The 19,731-nt window shown below is 35.6% G+C and overlaps 2 protein-coding genes across 2 annotated transcripts in view; one reads left to right on the top strand and one right to left on the bottom strand.

The window, feature by feature from the left end:
• The window catches only part of LOC108670723 (ras-GEF domain-containing family member 1B), a 303,823-nt gene that overhangs the window by 61,352 nt on the left and 222,740 nt on the right, over window positions 1-19,731 (top strand). The window lies entirely within an intron of this gene.
• On the bottom strand, window positions 5,187-6,323 carry LOC108670722. The gene is made up of 2 exons (XM_018158210.2): window positions 5,935-6,323; window positions 5,187-5,343 (listed from the first exon to the last, which is right to left on the bottom strand). Exons 1-2 carry the CDS (start codon window positions 6,241-6,243, stop codon window positions 5,335-5,337), a joined length of 318 nt encoding a protein of 105 aa, XP_018013699.1. The 5' UTR covers window positions 6,244-6,323; the 3' UTR covers window positions 5,187-5,334.

The following is a 19,731-nucleotide window of genomic DNA, read 5'->3' on the forward strand; positions in this document are numbered from 1 at the left end:
TACGTTGGTCCCGCTTCCGAGTCTATGCTAAAGAGTTGAAAAGTTCTCTAAATACCTCCCAAATGTAAATCTTCATACGTATATTGCTGGTGGATAATTTGAAAATCAGTTCTTTTTTCAGGTATAAAGATACACTCCCTATTCCTATGAGATCTTCCCTAGTTTATCAATATAGTTATGCGCTATGCGCATCTGCGTATATCGGTATGACATCTCGCAAATTTTATACTAGGCTGGCGGAGCATAAAGGAAGGAGTTTTAGAACAGGAAACCTGCTTGCGCATCCCCCTCATTCAGCAGTGCGCGCCCATGCCGAGCAGTGCAACGTGCCAGTGTCTGATAGTGATTTTCGAATTTCACCCTCCATGACCGGTGTTTCCGACCTGCGAATTTTAGAGTCCCTTTATATTTTCAAACAAAAGCCTATTTAAATGCCGCCAACAGTTCATATCCCCTCGAAATTGTAAATAAATAGGTTTGTGCCCGTGTTTGCTTCATTCTTGTTTCTCATTTGACGATTTATGCTTCAATGTGAATTTATTGCTAATTGTTTATACCTATAGTTTTAGGTTTTGAACTGATGATGGAGCTGGTCCCCGAAACTTTTTCCTTTTTAAGAAATGGTGAATTTTCTGGCTATATATTTGCTTTTAAATTTTTGACAAAAACTAGAGTTGCTATCCTCCTAGCAGACTGGGATATCAAGCAGCCGTGGAGTTGGAGATTACAGTCGAAAATTTGTTGCATACTTCACATGTTGAGTGCATTGAAGAGTTGATAGCATTAGCATGTTAAGTAGGTCAGATGCTCCAACAATACTGTTCAATTGTTCTATGAATAAGTAGCTGTTATACAGCTTGACATCTTACCGCGTTGCTTATATAAATTTCTACAGCTGTATCAATCTCGAATTATATACACTCTAAATAAACACATGTTCATTGATTTCGAATGAATTTCAAGCACACTTTTGTTAGTTTTGGGTTATCAAATGTTTTAATTTGAAACGACGTAACTCAATAACATTGAGTAACGATATAATAATAATGGTGCATAAAACAAGTAGGAAATTTGATTAAAAAATTATAGATTAGCCCGGTTCAAAGAAATTATTATTATTCAAATTGTTAAAGTGAAAGTCAGATAGCAATCATGATCTGCAAATGCACTATAACATCATTAACCACTCATTGCAGAAAAATGTTCTTCCAAACGTTTCTAACTGCAAGTCTCAATTTGAAATTAGGTCTCCTCAATTAAAAAACTAATAAGTCAATGTTTGCGGTACATTCTTACATAAAAGTATCGAAACGGAAAGATCTGTGAATAATACAATCAAGAGCTGACTTCTAGTGGTAAAAGATGGCAATAAACACGAGTGGTCTGGCTTCAGTAGAAGGTGTTCAAGATGTTCAAGATGTTCAAGATGAAATGCTTGAACAAATTTACAATCATTTACTTTCTTCTCTATTAAAATAATTATCATTATTGTCAATATCATCGTTTGAGAGCATTTAATTTCTCCTCAAGATTTTCTTATTGATTAATGATTATATTAACTGGAATGTTCAATTTCGCGTTATTGAGAAAGATAACATCATGTAATATAGGAACTTGTATTTCATAAATTTATACCTGAATATACGAATTTTTGTGTAATGTGGTACGGGAACTGACATACTAGAAATGTTGCACAATGTTGCAATATTCGCCGTATCTGTGCAAAAAAACAAAGCTCAAGGTAATTTAGTTTGCTGTACTGATGAATTCAAACTACCAGTAAACAATATGTAGTTTTTTTCCTTTGCTAAAGTTACACTCCGATCCTCTTCGTAAAAAAATATAATCGTATTAACAACAACGAAATTAAAAATCCAAAAGTATTCTATAATATATGCGTTATTCATATAAATCAATGAAGAAACGATCGAAGACTAGTTATAGGCTCTAAATTTTCTACGAACTATTTTCTCAATTGTATTAACAAACGAGAAAAATTGTATTCATGAGTCAAAATACTGTAATCAATAGTAAAAATAGGTTTGAATCAATCAGTGGCTTTTTGACAACAAGTAAGAGCAAAGTTCTGCCACATTATAAATAATGGTTCAGCCTATGGCGTTATCAACTGATTATTCCTACTACATCTAAAAGTTTTGAAACAAAAATTCGTAGAGCATTGAAAAATGGAATAATGTGGATAAAAATATAAAAAAATGCAAAATTAAGCGAGCGTAAAAATTAGCTAATTAATTAATTAGCTAACCACATAATTAACGGTGACTGAAGTTCGTAGGCGCGCCAAGCGCGACCAGTTGCCACCCCTTTAGAGGACCATCCCAACTCAGTTTTGTCCGGCTTAAGGACTTAACAGTGCTACATTGCAGAAATTGTGTCACTATTTGTACAATATGACCAATATGACCTATTCATTTTGTATGGACAATAGAATTTGCCTGTTTATGACGGGCCTCTAAAGACGGGGAAACTGTTAGATCAAATCAATTAGAATTTACGCATTAATTTTTCTTACCAAAATAACTCCTGAAATAGGAAATATGTTATTAATTTTTTAGAAAATAACGATATAAGTCCTAGAAGACGTAAAGCTGACTTGCTCACATCCAGTGATTCTTCCAAACATTGATTTTAAGTATAAGATGTGTAAAATTTATTCCCTCAACGCAAATTTAAACGAAAAATTACACAAAATATAAAAATAGCATTTGTATTTTCGTTAGAGTAAAGCTGGCGAGTATAATTCGGATTTTCGTGTTTTCCAATGCGTAGTAAAGCCTGATGTAAGTACTTCACAGTACTGTTTCTATTGTAGCCTAATTCTTATCACTAGTTGCAAATAATTTATAGGTACAGGAAATCCACATTAAAATTGTCAGTCAATTTGAATGAGTGTATATTGCTAATGAAATAACCGTAAACAGTGTAAGATATAATTTCCATTAAATAACAAAAGAAAACGAACGTGAGTCTATTGCAAACGATTTACTAACGACGAACAACTAGACAATATATCTCATGAACCTAATTATTTATTGACTGATTTACGTCCAGTCTTTTAAACTGATTCATTAGTCCACATTAGTCATATTCTCTTTTATCTCAGGAGTCATGAAGCACCTTAAGCTACTATAATAAGCACCTGGAACATTCATTATATTTCCCAGACGCTACAGAAGACGCATTGCAGCTGAGGCAAGGTAATTTTAGGCGCCTGGACAGGCAAGAAGTCTCTAGAAAAGCGAATAAAAAATGCGCTAAAATTCGTCTTACTCTTAGATAGTTTCAAAGGAATATAGTTGAAATATCGTGATTACTAAGGGAAACTAATGTTAGTAAGTAGTAAACATCCATCGCGTAGTCACAGTTGAAGTAGGGTTATGTCCAAGCTCTTTGCAAAACAATGCCTGTAACCTGAGTAATCAACATGTAAAGCGATTCATCTTATTAGTTGGCGAGCAATGGATGCTGATTTTATCGACTTTGCACATTTTTTATAACATCGCAATAAGACTAAGTTTGATAAAATTAATATAAAATCATTAATGTCTTCATATCCATTTAAATTAATGTTATCGGTCAAAAACATTTACTGCGAAAACAAGACAACGATGAAATAGTTTAGGGGTTTCCATTTTTCCTTCGTATTTACTTCTGGTTTTATTGGGCAAATTTTGCGAGATGAAAGTTACGGAACGAGACCAAAATATGATACTTTCGAAAATTAATTGATAATCTTATGTTCACACAGTGGAATATGATTGTAATAAAATTATTTAAGCTGCATTGGGCCTAAATATGTTAGACAAATAAGGCTCGTTAAATATGTTAGACGCATCAGGCTTCTTAAATATATGAGACACATGCATTATGTTAATAACTATATTTTGATCACTTTCTTAAGGCCAATTTTCAAGCAGAAATCGGTCAGAATTTCTTAAGGCCAATTTTCAAACAGAAATTGGTCTCGACGTACTTAAAATGGTAAGGTTTATTCAATAGAAAGCCTTAGTGTTAGTAAGTAGTAAACATCCATCACGTAGTCATGCATAGTTGAAGTAGGATTATGTCCAAGCTTATTGCATAACAGTGACTGTAACCTGAGTAATCAACATGGAAAGCTTTTCATCTTATTAGTTGGCGAGCAATAGATGCTCATTTCAATGACATTTTTATAACATCTCAATAAGACTAAGGTTGAGAATAATTAATATAAAATGAATTAGTTTAAAATATTAATATTTTATTAATATTAATATAAAATGAATTAATGTTATCAGTCAAAAACATTTACTGCGAAAATAAGACAACGAGGAAATATTAATGAGGGTTTCCATTTTTCCTTCGTATTTCCTTCCGGTTTCATTGGTCAAATTTTGCGAGATGAAAGTTATGAAACGACACCAAAACATTATACTACCGAAAATTCATTGATTATCTTATGGCTTGCATAGTGGAATATGATTGTTAAGATATTTTTCAAGCTGTATCAGGCACATATTTGCTAGACTTCTTAGGTTCAGGGTTGGGGATTTTTTTGATTTTTTTAAATCAAAAAAAATAAAAAATCAATGATTTTTTAGNTCAATTTATTGGAACCTAATACACACTAAAGGTAACAAGTTTATATACCAATTTGTCATTCATAGTACATTTAGACTAAACCATGAATAACAATACCTCAATATAAATTAAAGACTGCCACTCAATATATTTGAATATATGAAAAAATAAAAAATCGAAAAATAAAAAAAATCATGATTTTTTTATAAAAAAATCAAGTGATTTAATCACATGATTTAATCATTTTGATTTAATCATTGCCAACCCTGCTTAGGTTTGTTAAATATGTTGGACACATCAGGCCTTTTTAAATATATCAGACACATTTTGTTGATAACTAAATTTTGATCATTTTCTTAAGGCCAATTTTTCAGAAGCAGAAATCTGTCTCAGCGTATTTAGAATGGTAAGGTTTATTCTATAGAAAACCTCGTTTGTTTCTGCGTTTGAATTGCCTTTCTCTTGACAGCGTGTTCATCTCTTCTCAGATGAACATCGTTTGTTCATCTGAGAAGAGATGCCTTTGGTATAAGTCGAGAGTGGATGGTAAATAAATAGAGAGCAGACCAAAAGGTGCTTTATTATTTTATTTTACACGAAGGCTTCCAATGTTTATATTATTGCACTTTATCTTAAAATTTTTTATTTATTCTTCTGTTGATGGAACAATCCGTAGCGTGAGCACGCTGCACAGCTTGGAGCGTCCTCAGGTTCTCTTCTCAGCCCCCGAGTTCAGTGTATTCACTTCGCTTGTCATACCCACTGCAATGTAAATTTATATGATGACCTTTTTATAATTCTGCCACTAATCAAAGAAAATAAGCAATTGTTATCTAATGCATTAAATCAGACGTTTTGTAGGGTGCATATTAGTTCGATAATGGATATGTTTTGAACAACAGCTGGATTTTTTATATGAATTAAAGTATTTTAAACTATCCTTGCTATCATGAATTACTATGCTTGACGGAATGACTGTCAAGCCTCAACTGTGAGGACAAGCGGATGTACTGAGGATGACTTCGTCAGTCGTCAGTACTTCGTCAGACACTGCGGCCTTGAGGGACATATTGTTAACCGAAGAAGACATTCCAAAGTCGCCAAACATGACCATTTCGCCAGTTTTTATTTTCCGGCTATTGTCTTTTTATTGTCCGGCTAGTGAATTTACAAGGAAAAAAGCTAATTATTTTCGTAAGAAGCCCACTGATGGGTTTAATTTCTAGATTCCCCCCCCCCCAAAAAAATTGAAATTTGCAACTCTGGTTGTATCAGGGTTAAATTCATTTCCACTCTCGCTTACAAATTTGACGGATAGCCAATATATGTTAAAGCTGTCCTGCAACAACTTACCTTGCATGCTTTTAACCACAAGGGTCTATTTGGAATAGGTCGGCACACAATGCGCCTTCTCCGGTTTGGGTCTTCTTGCACTCCGAAATCTTTCTGGTCGTCCACTGCTGTTTCATCCAGGAACTGCCGAAGTGCTGGAAATTCGTCTAAAGAAAATTCGTGTACAGACAACTCGTCGACTACGAGCGCGGGAGCTTCTGCTTCATCCGCGACCACCAGCGGACTGTCCGCAACTTGGACCGGCTGTGCGAGGACAGTTTCTGCGACGATGACAGCGATGCACAGGAATGCGAGGATCGACTTGGCCATCTTTATCTTGCAGTGAAATTGTTGAGGTTCTTTGGTGTTCTTCGAGAGCAAGGAGCTTGAGTGGAACAGGTAGTGGGGCCCTCGGTTGCGTTCTGAGTAGTGCAGAGCCATCGCAGGGCTTATATACTCTCGCCGCGGCCACTCGAGTTTATGACTGCTTTCGACTGAAGATCAAATCGATAGAGTTCAAGGTGCTAAAATTTGTCGCATATTAAATTTAAAACATTTATTGGCAAACACTTGCATGGAAAAGGTATCAAGCAGCTTTCTTATGATCACCCCACATTGATGAAATAACTTGTTTAATTGGATTTGTATTTTTTTAGCTTATCTGTAAATTTTCCTAACTTGTTCAAATTTATGTCGTGGCGCACACACTGCCGCAGTTTACGCGGGGCAACCAATACACAAAATCCTTGTGTGATCTTATAGTCTTTAGTAGTATTTGCATGATACAATTGACCTATCAAGAATCCTACCTAACGAGAACCATAGAATCCTGCATTCATCAAAAACCATTAGAATAGTTCACCATAAGCACGGCAATCAGTTTGGATTAAATAAATTTCATCGAGTTTAGAGAATTTATAACTAAGCTAAGAAGAATTCAGATTTAATTTAAAGAAATAATTCTAACTAGCTGTGGCGATCGTAACAGCTTGGACTTATCCTAGGTATCAATGAGATCTGCGTTGATGTGTAGGGAGTTGTAGATATACAATTAAGCTTTCGCGTCCCATACACAACCGAGACTTGTGATAGAAAATTACGACTAAAGCTGTTGTGTTGACGCTCGTCTCAATGAATAGTTTAATAAGCTGGCCGTACAATATTGAAACTCGCATATGTACACTTCGCGGCCTACGTACACGTACGTAGCGGCCGATTTCTCGTCTTCGATTGGTGGGTTTAGCATGGAAAGCTGTCATTGATTAGTTAGCTATTGGAGTTACCGACTCCCAAGTATTATTAACTGTACGGCTATAGTAGTCTTGCATTCTGCATAACCAAGTAATGAACCGAACGTACGTACTACTTTTTCTACTTTAGTTAGGTTATAATGAGAGATCGCTGGTGGTACAAAGTGTTTCAAATATTGATGATTTCTCTCGAAAAATACAGTTTTCAAGGATCCCTATGCTTGCCTAAGGCATTTACCCTGTTGAATTTGTCCGAGACTCGTATTTTAGGCTTCAAATTAGGCCGTTTCGTGAAGTTCAATGAGAACATGTAAGTTCTAACGAATTAAAGAGACTGAGCAGTTTTCCTTCCTATTGACAGATTGCGGTTTTCTTTATGTATTGAAGAAACTAGCATTCGTCATTTTCATGTCAAATTTTGCATTGTTTTAATATCTACTATTCCCTGAGTTTTGAATTGTAAAAAATGTTACAAGATGACGTCATCGCGCCGAAGTAAAGACACTTACTCGTGGAATGCATAGCCGTCTGCAAAACCACCATCTGCACGGACAGGGCCACGGGCGTTGGGTGTCTTGCACTTCTAAAGCTTGTCTGGCGTCCAATGCAGCTTCGTTCAAGAGCCGCTGAAGTGAAGGTAATTCATCCAAAGCTTCTTTTTGTCCGGAAAACTCGTCGGCTGACAACGCCGGAGCTTCTGCTTCGTCCGCGACCACCAGCGGGCTGTCCGCAACTTGGACCGGCTGAGCGAGGACAGTTTCTGCGATGAAGACAGCGATGCACAGAAATGCGAGGATCGACTTGGTCATCTTCATCTCGCAGTGCAGTTGTTGAGGTTCTTTGATGTTCTTCGAGAGCAAGGAACTTGACTGGAACAGGTAGTGGGGCCCTCGGTTGCGTTCTGAGTAGTGCAGAGTCATCGCAGGGCTTATATACTCTCGCCGCGGCCACTCGAGTTTATGACTGTTTTCGACTGAAGATCAAATCGATAGAGTTCAAGGTGTTAAAATTTGTTGCATATTAAATTTAAAACATTTATTGGCAAACACTTGCATGGAAAAGGTATCAAGCAGCTTTGTTATGATCACCCCACATTGATGGAATAACTTGTTTAATTGGATTTGTATGTTTCTTAGCTTATCTGTAAATTTTCCAAACTTGTTCAAATTTATGCCGTGGCGCACACACTGCCGCAGTTTCCGCGGGGCAACCAATACACAAAATCCTTGTGTGATCGCATAGTCTTTGGTAGTACATGCATAATACATCTGACCTATCAAGAATCCTACCTAACTAGAACCATTGAACCTTACCTTCATCAAGAACCATTGACATAGTTCACAAAAAGCACGGAAATTAATTTGGATGAAATAAATTTCAACAAGTTAGGAAAAATTACATATAAGCTAAGAAAAATTCAGATTTAATTAAAGAAATAATTCTAACGAGGTGTGGCGATCGTAACAGCTTGGACTTATTCTAGGTATCAATGAGATCTGCGTTGATGTGTAGGGAGTTGTAGATATACAATTAAGCTTCCGCGTCCCATACACAACCGAGATTTGTGATAGAAAATTAAGACTAAAGCTGTTGTGTTGAACGTCATCAGTGTTGATGCTCGTCTCAATGAATAGTTTAATAACCTGGCCGCACAAAACTCGTATGTACACTTAGCGGCCGATTTCTCGTCTGTGATTGGTGGATTTAGCATGAAAAGCCGTCCTTGATCAGCTATTGGAGTTACCGACTCCCAGGCATTATTAATTTTACGGCTATTGTACCCTTGCATTCTGCATAACCAAGTAATGAACCGAACGTACGTACTACTTTTTCTTCTTCAGTTAGGTTATAATGAGAGATCGCTGGTGGTACAAAGTGTTTCAAATATTGATGATTTTTCCCAAAAATACAGTTTCAAGAATATCAATGCTGGTCTATATATATAAGGCAGTTACCCAATTGAATTTGTCCGAGACTCGTATTTTAGGCCTCAAATTAGGCCGTTTCGTGTAGGTCAATGAGAACATGTAAGTTCTAAAGAATTAAAGCTACTGATTTTTTATGTTTGCATCTTTCACATGAGCGATTTTACCGAGACAATTACATATTAGGTTACTATTCAATAAAATAAACATGGGTATTTTTTGTTGTAAATGAGATGAGTAGCTAACTTCAATTTCTGCAGCGAAACTCTTATCTACGAAGCACTTGACCTTTTTTGCTTAATATTGCGACCCACTTGCCTCATTTTTATTTGTTTGGGGTAATAATTTTAGCCACTCATGTCTGTAATAAAGTCAGTTTACCACTTTTTTCGTGATGCTTGTTTGACTGGAGGACCAATAATTTCATTTCCTGGAAACGTTTCCTTGTGAATTTTGCCAAAACAATTTAATAAGAAAGTTGTAAACTTTATAACACCCACTGTGGTAGGCAAAGTGATGCAGGTTCAAACTCATAGGAAATGAATGTGAAAGCTAATGCAGTATTGGCGAGACTACAATTGCTTCCATTTAGTACGTTTGCATAACTTGTTCAATCAGCCGGACCATTTTTTCGTGGCTCCCTAATTTTTTTACTCTTCACATTTGTCTACTTTATGAAAATAATTATCAATATTACCATAATCATTGTTCGAAACAATTTAATTTCTCTTCACGATGGCCTTATTGATTAAAATATTTCGGTGGATTATGATATTAACTATAATGTTCGATTTCACGCGTTATCTTGAAAGATCGCATCATGCATTGCATGCTGAGGTTGACAGTCCTGAACAATAATGCTGGATCTTCTATAAAGGAAATTATTCGCTACTTCAGGACTGATTGCAGCATCGCAACTTTCAACAAAGTTTTAAGTTACTATTTATTAAGTTTAAGTTACTATTGTAAGATAAATACTAAATTTTCTCTGGAATACATAATGTCCGCGTTATGGCCCGCTGCCAGATAAATAGTATGATGTACATGAGTGAAATATTACCCCAATTTTACTATAAACTAAATGGAGCGTATTAGTTTAATTTTATCTGAGACGTAAATCTTTTTATCGTTCTGTTGTTGATCGGTTTCAAATCATATCATGCTCAATGTTTCGTTTAATTTAACGTTTTAATCTATGTTGTCAATGAGGCATTAGATGAAATCGGTCTCCAGTACCAGGATAACGTTGAAATTGGTCTACAGATTTAGTTGAGAAGAAACCTCTGGTCAATAAAAACTTTTTTGATCAATATGACCCATTTATTCTTCTGAGTTCATCATTTCAATTATCGAACCTCAAAATTCCTCCCAGTTTGAACCGGTTCAAACGACAAATGTCGAAAACTTCGTAAGTTGAGAACATTAATGTAAAGGGACAAAAGCATTAATACGTAACCAACAGGGTTGCAACCCACACTGGTTTTATTAAAAAACTCATGGTTTTATTAAAAAAAACGGACAAAATGGGTACTAAGCGTTTTATAGCTTGTTTCACTTATATAATTCATTCTTATCTTCAAAATCTTTATAATTTAAGTTGATTATTAAAAATTTAATGCTATAGATTGAGTATCAACTTCTATAATAACATTTGCCATAACTTTCAATCCAATAATTATCAATTTATTAAACGGGGTTAAAGGATGATGCATCATTAACTTGATATATCATTAAAGCAGTGACACATCTCTGTCAGACTACAAATTATTAAGAAAAATATGTATTGAAACAATTAACCCAGTTCCAGGCTGTTTTCTTCTTACCCAAAACTCAAATAGAGTAAGCTTGTATAGGTTTCTTCCTTATAATTATTATATAATTAGACTAATCACTTTGGAATCTGTACCAATCCTTTAGGCTTCTGCTATTGTAAGTGCTCAAAAATTGACTGCATTGTATTGCTAATTGCTTTTTAACTAGGAAGCTAAATTGTGCAAAATAAAAAAAATCACATGTTCATAATAACCTAGTATTGTAAAAGTAGTAAAATAACCTCTTGCAAAAAATTCTCTCTTATTATGTCTTCAAAAATTTATATACCTAGAGGGTTTGATCTTCTTTTTTATTATCAGCCTTTCTTTTGTCTAGTATTTTAAGATTTGAATTCTTTTAAGGAGCCAAAATATTAAGGGGTTAAGACAAAACAGATAAAAGTCTATGTACTTTGCTCCCCTTATTCCACAGTCATTACTGTAGGCTTTTTCTTGCTACTTGTTTAATGGTCTTTTGAGTTGGTTAACAGAAAAATGATATTAATCATGAAGTATTAGTCTGAAAAAGCTTAGCAAGTGACTATGTAAATATTGTAAAAATAAAAAAATTTTAACACTAATGTAGGTTTTTATATTTCGCATTGAGAAACTAAAGTATGTGAATTCAATTAAAACCTAAGTTTAAATTGATATTAAACCTACCGTTTAGATAAAGCTGAAATCAAATTGTTACAAAATCCTCTGTGAAGTTTATTTTTTTATCAATGGTGTGGCGTAAACTGCTAAATAAATTTCACACAATTGAAATTTCACACAATTGAAAAAATTGCAGAATGGACTTTGATATTAAGGAGATATCTGGTGGTCACTTATTTAATTTCATGTCATTGTGATAGGTCTTGAATGACTGCAGAACAAGTTAGGGGACCAAGTAATATTTTGGCAACGTTAAATTGGGTGGGTATCGACGGGTGGGTATCTAATCGATGTAAGTTTTCTAGAGGCTTGCACTATTCATATATGGGATGAATGAATTTGTTCAAGAAGGAATAATAGAAGTATTTTTGGTAGCTTCTATTCAGTATTATTGCATTCTGAAATTCAAACAAGGGATCATTTTGACTCATTCTTAAGTTTTTTAAAACCCCCTTTTCACTCTGGGTTAAAAAAACTGTTTTTTTTTTCGTTGAAAACTCAGCCTGGGTGGGTACGTAGGCAGCTACCCCGGCAGGTACCAAGTGCAATCCTGATAACCCAGGATGAGATAGAAATTATTTATGGAAAGTTTATTTCAACGCTAACATAAAACTGGTGTTAGTGAGGTAACCTTCAGTTAGTCTCAATTCGAAAGCGATTTGAAAAATAAGTTATGCACGCAACGCTTGAAGAAATAAAATGTATAAAAAAATTTTTAAAGACCACATTTTTCATGTGGACTCAAAAGTAGAAAATAATTTTTCGGCAGCTACTGATCTCTGTTTGCTTTCATTCTCTTGGTCTTTTGTATTTCAGTTAAAATATTTTAAAACATCTAAAACGAAAAACGTGGGGCGCATATGTATTTATTTGTTTGGTGATTACTTGATATGATGAATATGATGGTTCATTGAACATTTGATAAGTGTATTGCTGATATAATTAGAAATAGTGGTTGAATTCAAAATGGAAATTAAGGCATGCCTAAATGAAGATGCGCCCCACGTTTTTCGTTTTAGATGTAAAATATTTTAACTGAAATACAAAAGACCAAGAGAATGAAAGCAAACAGAGATCAGTAGCTGCCAAAAAATTATTTTCTACTTTTGAGTCCACATGAAAAATGTGGTCTTTAAAATTTTTTTTTATACATTTTATTTTCTACTTTTTAGTTTTTTAAGTATTTTATTTTCTCATTTTTAGTCCGTTGCTACACACGAAACACGTTGTTGCGAGCCAATTTACTTGACTTGATGTACGTATCGATGATACGAAGCGTATCATCGTCTAAACACGAATATCCTCTCGAGGATGACGTGCATTAAAGGTTCCAACCCCTGCTTGTGAGTTCCTTTAGAGTTTATACGCCTGGAAACGTGCAACAAATTATTGATTATTGTATTGTTATCGGGAGCTGAGCTTCCCTAAAAGTTTCAGAACGCTAGCTAATGGGAAAGTTGGTGAAATATCGATTGCAAGATTTGATCATCACAGACACGAAAGCGAGCTAAGAAAAACGTGGTAATAAAATAGCTAACAGGAATGAGGTGAAGGTGTTAGGTTAGCCGTTGCTTCAATCCGATGTAATTTCGCAAATCCGTCAGAAATGCTTTGCTAGGAGATAAATACAGAAAACTGTTATTATGCATTCGACTATGCTCAACTTGTAGAACTATTTCATTTGAGCGCACGGTAATATTTGCGTGGAAAATAAAGCAGTAATAAATGTTTAACTTCGGTTACACGTGGTGGCTTCACAATTATAGACACTCAGCAGCTCAATTCACACTTTGGGCTTGAAAAATGTCGTTAACTCGAGTGGGAGAATTTCGTAAATTCGAGAAAATTACATTTGGATTACACGTGTCGACTTCAGAATTATAGACACTGAGCAGCTCACTTCACACTTTGGAGTTGAAGAATGTCGTAAACTCGAGTGGTTGCTGCTTTCTGCAAGAGTATTAAGTTTTGCGGTGGCGCGACAGCATCCAGGAACGAAAAGACCCCTCTACCTTTCACACTGAAGCGTCAGGCGATTTTCCTCAGGAGCAAAGCCATTTCTGAACAGCAGCTAAGATGACTCTTGCCAAGGTAACCCTGGCTTTCCTGTGCATCGCAGTCATCACCGAAACTGTCTTCGCTCAGCCGGTCCAAGTTGCGGACAGCCCGCTGGTGGTCGCGGATGAAGCAGAAGCTCCCGCGCTGTCAGCCGACGAGTTGTCTGAACTACAATCGGTTTTGGATGAAAAAATGGTCATGTTTGGTGACTTCGGCATGTCTTCTTCGGTTCACAATAAGTCCCTCAAGGACTTCGACGACTGACGAAGTCAGCCTCAATACATCCGCTTGTCTTCACAGTTGAGGCTTGACGGTCATTGGTCATTCCGTGGGTGCATAGTCATTCATGATAGCAAGGATAGTATTAAAAGACTTAAATTCATAGAAAAAATCCAACTGTAGTACAAAACATATCCATTATTTAACTAATATACACCGCACAAAACGTCAGATTTAATGCATTAGATGATAAATATCTATGTGCTTTGATTAGTGGCAGAATTATTATAATGTCATCATATAAATTTACATTGCAGGAGGTCTGTCTGATATAAACTGAACTCGCTGGGCTGAGGAGGAAACCTGGTGACAGCGCTCCAAGCTGTGAAGCGTGCTCACGCTACGGATTGTTCCATCAACAGAATAATAAATAAAAACTTTCAAGATAAAGTGCTGTAATATAAACATTCGAAGCCTTCATTTAAAATAAAATAATAAAGCACCTTTTAGTCTGCTATTTATTTACCTTCTACTCTCGACTTATACCAAGGGCATATCTTCTCAGATGAGCCAACGATGTCCGAATAACACGCTGTCAATTAAGAGAAAGGCAATTCAAAAGCAGAAGCAAACGAGGCTTTCTATTGAATAAAAATTACCATTCTAAATACGTTGAGACCGATTTCTGCTTCAGAAAGAATGGCCTTAAGACCGCGATCAAAATTTGGTTATCAACATAAAGTGTCTGATATATTTAAAAAGGCCTGATGTGTCCAAAATCTTTAACAAACCGAAGTAGTCTAGCATATGTACGCCTAATACAGCTTGACAATTTCTTAACAATCATATTCCACGATGCAAGCCGTAAGATTATAAATGAATTTTCGGTAGTATAATGTTTTGGTGTCGTTCCATAACTTTCATCTCGCAAAATTTGACCAATGAAACCGGAAGGAAATACGAAGGAAAAATGGAAACCGTCACGAATATTTTCTCGTTGTCTTGTCTTCGCAGTAAAGGTTTTTGACTTATAACATTAATTTGAATCAATATGATGAAACTAATTCATTTTATATTAATTATTCTCAACCTTAGTCTTATTGAGATGTTATAAAAAATGTCATTAAAATCAGCATCTATTGCTCGCTTGCTCGCTAACTAATAAGATGAAAAGCTTTCCATGTTGATTACTCAGGTTACAATCACTGTTATGCAATGAGCATACGCATAATCCTACTTCGTTGGACATAACCCTGCTTCGTTAAATCTTAACTTACGCTTCCGATAATACACAAACGATATTATTAAGACGAAGTATTTTTTCGCACTATTGAAAGTTTTAGTCCTAGAATACCTGTAAAATGAAATATTAATTTTGTAAAATTTTACTGCAGTGTAGTCTTAGAAGTTTTCCTGAGGAATAAGTTCAAATTAAGTGTATACTCCAGTTAGAGAAAATCTCCTACAAAAATGTAAAGAAAATCTCCCACAGTTACAGCTTTCTAGCGTGCTTTCAGGAAAACGTCAACTTAGCCCTTGTGTATCATTTTTATAATTTAATTTTTATAATCATAATTATTTAATCATATCAGTTCATCTCAATGTTTTTTCATTAGTTTCTTCTGTTCTACCCGCCCTGTCGTGTTCCCGACAGTACAGGGTTTACTTTGACAATTCAATTGACCTGAATTTAATTTCAATTAATTATAGTTTCATGACTTGAATTGTGATTTAGAAATAATTTGAAACAAACTGATGGCACTAAAAAATGAATTATTAGTTGAAATCTGACAATCGTTCAGATATGCATGTATTAGTTATGGTACAAATGGTTGAAGCAATTACTGTTTTGTTTCGTGTCCTGCATGATTTGCTCACTGGATTGATACACCAGTTACACCTCAGTCACAGCAGGTACCAGAACCGTCTTGAATTCAAAGATGGTCGACACTCGTAGTTGTTTCTGCTGCCCGATTCATTTTATAGCACTGTTGAATCCATGTGCAAAGTGCGAATTTCTTTCAATTCTTGAAAATGATGTCCGCTTATTTGGCACTTTGGATTCAATGATGGTAGTCGTTTTGAATAAATGCTCGAAAAGCCCTATTTTCATAATCATGTCAACAAATATATTTTTATTTGTTTCTCGAAAAAGCTTAATCGAACGCTTTGATTTGATATTAACCAGACGAACTATAAAATTTGTATAACCTAGTAACCATAAGAATACAAGAAAATCGTTCAGAAACTATCGTTTAGAACCTAAACTTTCCTAAAACAAAAGGAAAAAATCCCCTTCAAACTCGCAATTTGCAGTTTGAAAAAGTGGACATTTTTATTTGCTACTCCTCAAATTAAATGCGAGGGAGCGTTAGTGCTTCCATTCTAATGCGTTAGCTCTTTTAAATTTCAAAATTTTTTGCCTCTCGACGGATAATTTAAAATGCGACGTATGTGTCTGTGTTACATGTTTTCTAACTCACAAACTGAATGACAGTCAGCGCATATTGCGTGCATTCGGAGCGAATTTTACTGTAGCTGGAACTTGAATGTTTTCGATCAAAATTCGATTGAACTCGATCATCTTTTGGCGAATGAAGTTCGATTTGGTAACTCTTTTTTCTCCAGTTATAGGGGATAAGAACTGACATTAATCTGTTTATTGGTTTATTATTACATATCGGAATTTTTTCAACGAAATCAAATTAATTTCCCTGTATGCTTACACACTTATTTTTCTATAGCTAGGCAGAAGTATATTATTTAATGCAGGTTTTGCTGATGCCTGTAAATTCTGTTGAAAAATTTATTATTGTTCCTTTCATTTGGTCGATTTAGCCTTTTTGTATGATTTGCAAATTCGTACATTATAAGGTTTCCAATTGGCATTTCATTATAATATTATGAAGTTTCGAATAAGCATTGTACCTTATAAATTAAAATGATTTTTTCAATTCCTAAAATTGAGATTTTGGAACGACATAAGTGCTAACGATTTATTTTTATTGCTGAGTTTTATCTAGAAGCAAGGTAGGTGCGCGTCGGTTGGTTCCAGCTTCCAGGCAGCCATTATTTCGTTTGCATCACTTCTGCCAGGAAATAAAGAATGAATACATTTGAAGAATAACGATAGCTAAGCAATACATATAATGGTAATGTGTTAGATGAAGAAATAATTTCATCGTCTAGTCACTTCATAGCAGAGTCTGTAGTCATCTTGATTACCATTCACCTCATCGTTAGATACTAAGCTTAACTATAGCTTCATTTAGTTCTCGTTCAACAGTGCTAGTTTTAGGTACACAGAAAGCTACCACTTTTGGTTTAAATGATTTTGATTTATTGAAAAGCTTAATCTATGTGGCCTGGTTGTTTGAGCCCAAATTTAATTCAGAGATGGTTATTGCAGTTTTCCTTCCTATTGACAGATTGCGGTTTTCTTTATGTATTGAAGAAACTAGCATTCGTCATTTTCATGTCAAATTTTGCATTGTTTTAATGTCTACTATTCCCTGAGCGTTAAATTGTGAGACACGAATAGAGATAGATTTATTTTCATGCATTAAAATGGTATAAGATGACGTCATCGTGCCGAAGTAAAGACACTTACTCGTCCATTGCAGTGCTGTCTGCAAAACCATGACGTTGGCCACCGTTTGCATAACCGACAGAGCAACGGGATACGGTTGTCTTGCACTTCTAAAGCTTGTCTGGCGTCCAATGCAGCATCCTGCAAGAGCTGTTGAAGTGCAGGTAATTCATCCAAAGCTTCGTCTTGTCCGGAAAACTCGTCGGCTGACAGCGCCGGAGCTTCTGCTTTATCCTCGACCACCAGCGGACTGTCAGCAACTTGGACCGGCTGAGCAAGGACAGTTTCTACGATGACGACAGCGATGCATAAGAAAATGAGGATCGACTTGGCCATCTTCATCTTGCAGTACAGTTGTTGAGGTTCTTTGGTGTTCTCAGAGAGTAAGGAACTTGACTGGAACAGGTAGTGGGGCCCTCGGTTGCGTTCTGAGTAGTGCAGAGCCATCACAGGGCTTATATACTCTCGCCGCGGCCACTCGAGTTTATGACGCTTACATGGCAAATTTTTTAAGCAACTTTGTTAGGATTGTTAGAAATACTTGTTTAATTGAATCTGAATTATTCTTAGCTCATCTGTAAATTTTTGTAACTTGTTCAAATTTATGTCGTGGCGCATACACTGCCGTAGTTTCCGCGGGGCAATCACTACACAAAAGCCTTGTGTGATCGTATAGTCTTTGGTCGTACACGCAGGATACAACTGACAAATTAAAAATCCTACCTAACGATAACCATTGAATCCTGCCTCATCAAGAACCATTTGCATAGTTCACAAAAGCACGGCAATTAATTTCAATAAATAGATTTCAACAAGTTAAGAAAATTTACAGATAAGCAAAGAAAAATCAGATTCAATTGAGTAATTCTAACAAGGCGTGGCGATCATAAAAGCATGGACGTATCCAAGGGGTCAATGAGATGTGCGTTGATGTAAAGGGAGTTAACAATTAAGCTTCCGCGTCCCATCCACAACCGAGACTTGTGATATGAAATTAAGACTAAAGCTGTTGTGTTGAACGTCATCAGTGTTGGCGCTCGTCTCAACGAATAGTTTAATAACCTGGCCCTACAATATCGAAACTCGCGTATGTACAGTTAGCGACCTACGTACGCGTACGTAGCGGCCGATTTCTCGTCAGCCATTGGTGGGTTTAGCATGAAAAGCCGTCATTGATTAGCTATTGTATTTACCGACTCCCAAGTATTATTAACTGTACGGCTATAGTAGTCTTGCATTCTGCATGACCAAGGAACGTACGTACTGCTTTTTTCTACTTTAGTTAGGTTATAATAAGGGATCGCTGGTGGCACAAAATATTTCAAATAGTGATGATTTCTCTCTGGCCTAAGGCATTTACCCTGTTGAATTTGTCCGAGACTCGTATTGTAGGCCTCAAATTAGGCCGTTTCGTGAAGTTCAATGAGAACATGTAAGTTTTAACGAATTAAAGAGACTGATTTTTTTATGTTTTCATCTTTCACATGAGCGATTTTACCGAGAGAATTAAATATTAGGTTACCATTCAATAAACATGGGTATTTTTTGTTGTAAATGAGATGAGTAGCTAACTTCAATTTCTGCAGCGAAACTCTTATCTACGAAGCACTTGACCTATTTTGCTTAATATTGCGACCCACTTGCCTCATTTTTATTTGTTTGGGGTAATAATTTTAGCCACTCAAGTCTGTAATAAAGTCTGTTTACCACTTTTTTCGTGATGCTTGTTTGACTGGAGGACCAATAATTTCATTTCTTGGAAACGTTTCCTAGTGAATTTTGCCAAAACAATTTAATAACAAAGTTGTAAACTTTATAACACCCACTGGGGTAGGCAAAGTGATGAAGGTTCAAACTCATAGGAAATTAATGTGAAACTAATGCAGTACTGGCGAAACTACAATAATTATTGCTTTCATTTAATACATTTGCATAACTTGTTCAATTAGCTGGATCATTTTTCACGGCTCCCTAATTTTTTTACTCTTCACATTTGTCTACTTTATCAAATAATAAAAATCAGTATTGCCATTATGATTGTTCGAGACAATTTAATTTCTCTTCACGATGGCCTTATTGATTAAAATATTTCGGTGGATTATGATATTAACTTAAATGTTCAATTCCTTGCGTTATCGAGAAAGATCGCATCATGTATTGCATGCTATGGTTGACAGTCCTGAACAATAATCCTGGAGCTTCTATAAAGCAAATTATTCGCTACTCCAGGACTGATTGCAGCATCGCAACTTTCAACAGCGGTAACTTATATCGTCAGATAAAAAAGAGCTATTCTCTAGAATACATAA

Source organism: Hyalella azteca, unplaced genomic scaffold (assembly GCF_000764305.2).
Source record: "Hyalella azteca isolate HAZT.00-mixed unplaced genomic scaffold, Hazt_2.0.2 contig15709, whole genome shotgun sequence".
Classification (NCBI taxonomy): Eukaryota; Metazoa; Arthropoda; class Malacostraca; order Amphipoda; family Hyalellidae; genus Hyalella; species Hyalella azteca.